Source organism: Musca domestica, unplaced genomic scaffold (genome assembly GCF_030504385.1).
Source record: "Musca domestica strain aabys unplaced genomic scaffold, Musca_domestica.polishedcontigs.V.1.1 8, whole genome shotgun sequence".
In the NCBI taxonomy this organism is placed as follows: domain Eukaryota; kingdom Metazoa; phylum Arthropoda; class Insecta; order Diptera; family Muscidae; genus Musca; species Musca domestica.
Window position 1 is genome coordinate 13,321,293 of NW_026712409.1, and position 8,938 is coordinate 13,330,230.

Genomic DNA, 8,938 nt, shown 5'->3' on the forward strand with positions numbered 1-8,938 from the left:
TGCACTCTCTATACTTCCAAATTTCCAATTGGGAATACTGCAGATTTAAGTAATCAAATTATTGTTTGTTTATGAATGATGAAATTATTCTCTTCGAAGTTAACGAATTCTGCAATTTTGCGTTCTGCTGTTGTTCACATTGAAATAAGATTTCAAGTGGAGTGTCCGGAAGAAAAAAAAACAACAACAAAAAATATAGTAGTAAATTCGGATAAGTTAAAGAGGTGCAGCGTCTCGAGTGGCTCAGAATTCAATGGAGGGCAGATAGTCTGCATGGCGACCACATATACGAAATTAATTAGCTAAACCATACCATTCGTTGTTTGATAAGAATCTTTCAATTGCACTCTCATTTGTATGTGGCTTTGAATGGCGAATTGCTGCTGCTTTAAATATGAAGTGTCATTCAACCCTATCATGGCTATAGAGGTCAAAATCTTGTAAAGCCCATTCTTTATTTTTTGTGAAAATTTTGCGCACTTTGATACGTCCGTAACGTGTTAGAAAACAGCTGAATATGAAAATCTGAAAAAAAAATTAATTGATTTTTTTAACATTTTCGTATACGACTGCAGAGCTTTTTACAATATGCATATTTCAAAAAAATTAAATAACTTTTCATTCAAAAAATGATTCGTATTCTTGTATCATGGTCCGAATATTTAAAGAAAACGGAAAGGAGTTACCTAAGTTTTATGAAGAAGAAGGGTATTGGATGAGGTAATCATTTATTTTTGGCCCTGTCTTCTGAAAATTTCCTTTTATTTCCCTACCGTGTGAATTGGGACTATAAAAAACAAAAGATATCATTAAGTCGAAATCGATTATTGTAGTTAAAATTTGTACTTGTACATAACATTTGCAGTTCTGGAAAAGACCAATTATGTTGTAACCTTAACAAGCTTGATTTTATAAAGGGATTTCGCTGATTCTTATCAGAATACTCTGGAATAGATTTTTGAGTCACATCTATCATTTCTGAGATTTTTCTCTACGGGATTCCGATTTCGATGTATTTTTTGTCAGTTCGTCGCCATCTATTGCCTGACCGAAACATTAAACGGCATATCCAATTTTTGTAGTTTTATATCTTTGGTAATTGTTCCACTTTTTTCATGGTTTTTCTTCTTTCGTTTTTTATAATATTTATTGTCATTACTTGAGAGATGCAAGTAAATAAATTTCAACTTAAAGCTAAACTTAAATTTGTGAATTGAAATTTATGGTCATAGAATATATATATTAAACAAGCCTTGGTAAGTTAGTTATAAAACAACTAATATACACATACAGGCCAATTAAATTCCATTATGAATAAAAAGTTTACAACCTTAAACTCTACGAGGTTTTAACATAACAAAAAAAAAAAAAAAACAATTGCTTACAGTTTAACTGAATTATACATAATTTGTGGGTCAATAAATTGTTTAAGCTATAATAAAAATGAGGGAAAATTCGTCATAAACTCAGCGGAAATATAAAAAAAAAATTAATAATGTCATACGAAATATTTACCCTTCTAAAAACTATAAAGCTTTAACTATAATTAAACCCTATGCAGACGTTCAAAATTGCCATAAAGAAAATTAAGTTTCTTGTAGTATTCCCTAACAAAAACGAACCTTTCTCAATGCAAATTTTGATACGAGTGAATAGGGGACCTACAAAATCCTATATTGATACAATGAACGAGTTAATACTAAATGTATACATTCAAATTTATGTGCAATAGATGGGACAGGAACGGCCACCTAAATTGTGAACATGTGTGGTATGGGGTGATGCCAAACACCATTCATACCAGATTTTTTGCTTTGAAACACAACGCCAAAAGTGAATTTCTATGGTGTCGCCTCTTTTGACATTCATGGGTTCCTGTAAATCAAAGAAAATATTAATTGAAACATTTTTCTTCCATTTTTTTTTTTATCATTCAAAACACCTACCGTAAAGGGGAAATACATGGGAAACCATGATGGCATGCCAGGTGTATGTGTGGGCGGATTAATACTCATCAAAATATCACCGTATAGCCAACATTCAAAATAGCCTGCAATGCCGGTTAGAACACAATCCAATTGTACTTCAAATTGCAATACTTTATAACGTGTATTATCTTTGCGCTTATCCGGATTTGGATGGACAAATTCAAATAATGCTTTTGGATAATCAATATTGTAGACATTTTTCAGCAATACCACAAAACCATTTTCAGCATGGTTGTAATAAGATGATACTTTTTCTCGACTAAACGGTTCCATGCGCCCAACATTACGTACGGCATTATACAATTTGGAAGACATAACAGGGTTTATGAATGAAACCGATTTATAGGGAATACTAATGCCATCCGGTTTCAGTAGCTTTTGGGCACAATCTAAACATTCTGGTGAGAGTTCATTGTCACCAAAGGAGCCCAACAATTCGGATACCAAAATATCAGCTGGTTCAGGTGGCGAGAATTCACGCATATCTTTCGAGAAGATATGGACATCTGGAACAAGGATATATATTAAAAGTCGAGAAAAGATTTTATGCATTTCAAAGAAAAATACCTTTGTTGTGCCACAATTTTTTGGCTATGGCTGTAAGCGTTCTAATAGCATTTGGATTTTTCTCAATGATGTAAACACGTACTTTACGTCCAGTTCTCTCGCCAGCATTCAGGGCTGCTCTAGCCAATGGGCCACGTCCAGCACCAAGAACCATGATTATGGACTGAAAACAAAAAAAAAAAAATATTAACTTGTGAGTAAATTCCAAACAAAAGGTAAATGGTGAGTTATATTTAGGAGCAAGTCGAGGTTAGGGGCTATGATCATATCATTTTGAAATTATCACCGCAGCTAGTTATTTTAAACCTGCTTAAGGGAAAGTAATTTTTCGTGGGGAAATACCCAGATACCCGGAAAATTGACCCGAAAGTTGGGATACAACATCTCTACAAAACCAATATCTACAAAGTGGGTATCATTTGAAAGCTTGTGGAAATATCTATCCAACAAGTGGTCAAATTGGAAAACTGGTATTTTTGCACTGGAACTTTTTGAAAACCCCAGGTTAAAAATTTCAGATCAATCCGAGCATAGTCCCTAAACTCAAATTAAGCCTAAATTTGTATTAAAGAACATCTTTTTGTGATAATTTGTAGTGTAAGTATGGTCCCTAAAAACTATTCCTTATTCTTACCAATTTGTCTTCGATTTCATCATCCTTAACCCGATATTTCAGGGCCGCTTCAATGGCATTTTGATATAGCTTATATTTAACTGGATCTTTTTCAAATATCTCATATGTATAACAATCTAAATTATCATACAATGGCTGTAAGGGTATTTCCAAAACATCTTCAAAACTAAAAAAAAGAGCACAAATAATATTAAAAGAAATACTTTCAATTTCAATAAGTCCAATCTCACCTTTGCAAAATATGACTATCCTTATGCATTTCCCTGAAATTGTTCAGATAATCCGAATACAATTTCAAACTATTGTCCGAACAATCGGTGGATACAATCATATTAACATGAGCCTTGACAAACATTTTCAACACCTCCTGCCATGTCTTGGGTAGGACGGGGAAATTGTGACGATTTCTAATAAACATTGAGGAAGGTATAATAACGGCTTCCAAAGGTTCGCCCAGCCAACGCAATATGACATCCAATGAAGGTTGCTCTCCCTCATTTAGTTCCAGTACCAATCTCAACTTATTATTAAAATCGGCAGCCCAACGGAAACGATTCCACCAATGCCAAGAGTCTCCATTTTCAATTATCTTTAAGGTTTCATCTTCGCCGATGTCTCTGCGCCATGTTGTTTGGGCTGCCGCTGAATTATACAAAGGAATTTGTACCAGTAGAATTCCTAGGAAAAACAAAGAAACTTTAACGTAAACAAACTCATCGCTGAACACCACTCCATACATACCCTTAATTTTATTTGTCAAAACACGTGCCAAATTCAAATTGTTGGGCCCTTTGAGCTTCACCATGGTGTAGCCACCATATTGCAAATGCTCTGCCCACGAGATATCACGTTTCAGAACTTCCTCGGAATTTTTTCGCACAATCTCATTTGGCGAATCACAATCAATGGTCTCCGATAGAATGCTTATTACCCGGGTGTTCCACTGTTCGGCCGTAAGTAAAAGATCTGCCGTGGTATTCTGGGTATGCTTTTCATTGAGAGGTTCATTTTCAAATTCGAGCGGCAATTCCATGCAATTGAGTGGGGTGGCGACCACCGTGAAATTATTCTGTTGGGCCTTTTCGATGAAACGCGGCAGATTGGGATTACCCTCTTGCAGTAGACAAATGTAAGGCATTTTTTGTCGTTGTTATTTTTTTTGTTTATAAACAATTTATTTATTTATTCGATATAGAATTGCAAAAAAATAAATTGCAAGCCAAGAGCACCAAACAACCACACGTGAAGCCGGCCTTAGTCAAATGTCAAATACTCGGCCAGAACAGTGCTGCCAAGTTCAGTCACAGTTGTTGACATTTAAGGGTTGCTGCCAACTATACAGATTGCTCTTTCTCTTTTGCTTTTGATGATAAAATAAGTATGAAAGTGAGATGTAGAACTCTTCCTGAGAGAAAAATCTTTTTATTCTTCATTTTCAATTTAATATTTAAATAATATGTAAATTATGTTTTTTATACCATCCACCATAGTATGGAGGGTATATTAAGTTTGTCATTCCGTTTGTCACACCTCGAAATATACATTTTAGACCACACCTCGAAATACACATTTAGACATTTTAGACCCCGCAAAGTATATATATTCTTGATCAGCATAAAATTCTATGTCCATTTAGCGATGTCCGTCCGTCTGTGTAAATCACTCTAGCTTACGAACGAATTGAAGTAAGTTGCTAAAATTTTACTCAAATGTGTATTATGTCTGGAGGACTGGACATATTAATGAAAATTTCGATCTTATCCGATTCTAAAAAAAGATATGTACAAAGCTTATGGCATGGTAGAAGAATACAGGTAGAAGCATCAATGTTTGGGAACATTGATATCTTAAAATATTTTAAATGTCTTTTCAAATATAAGTAGATTTTTATATATTTTCTTATACGACGTCAATCGGAGGTCATTATAATACGCGTTTTTCAACAATTTTTACAAATATAAATAAATTTCCATTCAACATTATCCATTCCATAATTGGTTTGACAGTTCATTGTCCGAGCAGCTGTGTCAATGCGTCTACCTGTATTCTTCTACCATGGCTTATGGAAATACCTATCCAACAAGTGGTCATAAGGCATCATTTTGGAAAGGCAAGAGTGTAGCCTATATACTACATTATTCTAATACCCCATAATAGGACCATTTTCGACTTTCGAAAGTCATTTCAAATAAGCATGCCCATCTCTGCAATGTCCGTAATTTACATTGTCAAATCTCACCACATAGATTTGTGGGTATACAGTGTATTTGTAAATATTAATTTTGATAATGAGATGTCAAGTGAATAATTTTGTAAAAAATTTTAATCAAATAATTGCACAACTTTACCTTCTATATTCCACCATGAGGAAAATATTACTTTGCCGTAATCAGGGCTGTACAAATTTGAAAATGATCAAAGCATAGCCCCAAAACCTAACTTATTCCGAGTTGAGTAAGTAATACCATTTCGAATTCCCGGCAACAACAAACACACAGATGACAACAAAAAACAGCTGAGCGACGACTAGTAGCAGTTGTAAATTTTTTGTAAATTTTCCAGAAATTGTGTGAATAGGCAAGAAGAAGCAGTTATCACTAAACGGTACCTTATTTATTTCTTTGAAGGATCTCTAAACAGCTGTTTATGTTTAGATGGGGCCGATTTTTAAAACCCTGCAAGTGATTCCGATTTTCGATCTGGTGAACTCCAACTCATGTCTGACTTTCGAGCTGCTAAGCCCTGAATGCCTTCTTTTTCGATCTGTTGGTCCCTTTAAAATTTGAACCTGGAAGCTTTTCAACGGACGCCTTGCTTGTGAAATCGCGTTTTAAGTGTTTTAAAGGTTTTTAAAGAGGATTATTGGACAATATCTACAATATCTTGTTGTGTGAACTTAGTGAACGCAGGTAAGTAGTGAAATAAATGTGTTTGTATGGAACTGGAACCCGGATTGCACGTAAAATATGTAAAATACAGTGTGAGTGTGGTCTGAGTTGTTGGTGTAACGGTTTCCATCCATTTGTCCAATTTGTGAAATAAGGGAATGTGTTGTGTGTGTTTATTAGGCTTTCAACATGTCGAACCCAAGCAAATGCAGGAAATGCTGTGTACCAAGCTGTGAAAACTCTCTGGTCCGGAACTGTCCGAAGGAGTTCAGTGTCCATCGTTTGAAGGAAGCATGGAAGACACAATGGCTTAACTCTAGTTTAGAAAAAATTCTTCAATTTTTTCGAATTTTTTTCCAGCGGGAAACTATTTTTTTCTTGGGGGACGGACCTGGGACCCCAGATTTTTGACCCGAAAGTCCGGGTTCAAGATCCCGACTAGACCCGGATCCAATTACCCGATATGAAAATACCTATCCAACAAGCGGTCACATGATGGGGTAAGATGTTACGGTTCGGAAGTTATAGTCAAATTGTCGATTTTTTGGACCCGGATTTTTTATAAAACCCCCAAAAAGTCAAAAAAGGGTCCATTATGGGGGACAACGCGAAATATACCTTTTTTTTATTGAAAACATCATTTTAATGAACTGGTTAGAATCGGGTTATGCGGATGGAAAGACCCATATCTCTGGACCCGAAAAAGGTATTAGCACAAATTGTAGCATTTTCGAAAGGTAAGAGTGTCAGCTATAATTTGGAAACAATTTTGTTGACCCACCATAATGGACCGTTTTTTGACTTTTTGGAGGTTTCATAAAAAATCCGGGTCCAAAAAATCGATAATTTGACTATAACTTCCGAATCATAACTTCACTTGTTGGATAGGTATTTCCATAAGCTTTTAATCGATACCCATATTGTCTATATCGACTAAGTGGATCCGGGTCCAGGCGGGGTCTTGATCCCGGACTTTCGGGACAAAAATCAGGGGTCCCGGGTCCGTCCCAAAAAAAAATAGTTTCCCGGGATCAGGGTAAAAATACCTACCTCTGGAAAAAATCGAAGAGTTTTTACTAAACTAGAGTTGTTCCGACACAATTATTGGAAGATCAGGGTATAGTGAACCAGAAGTCTTCCACTATCTGTAGCCGACATTTTGAACCGGAGATGTTTACAATTAAATCGGGGCCTAGGCAGCTGGCGTGGAATGCTAAGCCGTGTCTCTTACTGCCTCCTCTTTCTCCTCCGTGGATGTGGACAATAATGGGGGTAAGTTTGTTGTAAATTTTTGTCTAGGTATATGGGCACGTGGGATATGTGGGGAACATGTGGATATGTACCCAAAACATGACGTCCCCCTCAAACCCATTATTACATTATTATAAAGCGAAAATGCGGATCAGATCCCTATACAAATTAACCGTCTTGTTCCCTTATATTAATAGTATTTACCTTAAAACCCCTAAAGGGACCATTGGGAACCCTAGGCTTTTGAAAGGGGCTCAATGTTTGCATTTAAAGTTAAACCCATAAAGGTCATAAAGGTAAATAAATACAAAAATACAAGAATACACTTGTAGAAACGAATAACATTCGTTTCGCTAACGTATCCTAATACGTGTTAACACAACCATAAATTTATATTTAAGGGATTAACTATATTAACAATATAATTATATTAATACCGATAATACGTATAGTAATTTGGATATAGATTTAGATGTAGAAGATTTAAAAAACGTAGACAAGCTAGAAATAGATAGCAATGACTAACTAAAGAAAGAAAATCATCGTTTTCAAGAACAAAATGCATTTTTACGTGAACAGCTTCAGCTCGCTCAAGATAAAATTGATTTTTTGCTTGAAAACGGAATTTTCCCTTCGGAAAGAGCCAGTAAAAAGAGCATAGAGTGTAGATTTGCACGTGTCATTACAAATGAATCCTCACCGCCTTACACACCTGATCAATTAGACGTTGAACAGTACACTCACCTTCTCTCTAAGAATAATTATGAATTCATCAGAAATGTACTACAATTTTACCTCCCAAGTACTGAAACCATTAAAAGTTGGCGAACGGAACCAATTTCAGTGGGACACATGTTGGGCTGACTATGTAATACCTTTAACCACACTGAATATTTACCACAAACATTTCATTTCACAAAATTTATTGCATATTTGAATGGTTTATAAATGTAAATATCTAATTCTTGTTTTTGTTGTGACAGTTCATATGAAATATTGTATCTGACAAGCTCAGTTACAGAAAATGCAAAGATTGGAATGTTTTTTGAAATGACTTTACCTTCTTGATTCTGCCATGGTATTACACTGCAACCGGTTCAAACCACCCCATCAAATGGCCACTTGTAGCATAGGCATAGGTAAAGTCATTTCAAATAAGCATGCCCATCTCTGCAATGTCCGTAACTTACATTGTCAAACCTCACCACATAGAAAACTGGTTCCCATCTCTGATTTGTGTGTATACAGTGTATTTGTAAATATTAATTTTGATAATGGGATGTTGTCAAGTGAATAATTTTGAAAAAAATTGTAAATTGTAATCAAATAATTGCATGACTTTACCTTCTATATTCTACCGTGACAAAAATATTACTTTGCCGTAATACAAATTTGAAAATGATCAAAGCATAGCCCCAAAACCTAAAGGGCTAAGTACACAAGAAGCTTGAAGTCATGGCTAGGCTGGATTTTAGTGCGGCTCTGTAATCCCTTTGTGAAATGTCACAAAATATGCCTAGCCATGACTTCAAGCTTCTTATGTACTTAGCCCTTAACTTATTCCGAGTTGAGTATTTCGAATAAGCATATCCAGCTCTGCATTTTTTGTC

General features: G+C 35.3%; 1 protein-coding gene across 1 annotated transcript; it reads right to left on the reverse strand.

The window, feature by feature from the left end:
- Positions 1 to 1,119: 1,119 nt before the first annotated feature.
- LOC101892351 (protein arginine N-methyltransferase 5) lies at positions 1,120 to 4,457 on the reverse strand. The gene is made up of 6 exons (XM_005188367.4): positions 3,931 to 4,457; positions 3,420 to 3,867; positions 3,190 to 3,355; positions 2,556 to 2,718; positions 1,947 to 2,494; positions 1,120 to 1,875 (listed from the first exon to the last, which is right to left on the reverse strand). The coding sequence occupies exons 1-6, from the start codon at positions 4,325 to 4,327 to the stop codon at positions 1,720 to 1,722; spliced, it is 1,878 nt and encodes a 625-aa protein (XP_005188424.1). The 5' UTR covers positions 4,328 to 4,457; the 3' UTR covers positions 1,120 to 1,719.
- Between the last annotated feature and the right edge of the window lie 4,481 nt (positions 4,458 to 8,938).

What these genes read in the sequence shown, in the direction of transcription:
- LOC101892351 (XM_005188367.4), bottom strand. Translation starts at nt 4,327, where the DNA reads ATGCCTTACATTTGTCTACTGCAAGAGGGTAATCCCAATCTGCCGCGT. An exon ending in ATGAAATCGAAGACAAATTG is followed by an intron (nt 2,719 to 3,189) that starts GTAAGAATAAGG and finishes TTTTGTTTTCAG; the next exon opens with TCCATAATCATGGTTCTTGG. An exon ending in CCATGTATTTCCCCTTTACG is followed by an intron (nt 1,876 to 1,946) that starts GTAGGTGTTTTG and finishes TTTGATTTACAG; the next exon opens with GAACCCATGAATGTCAAAAG.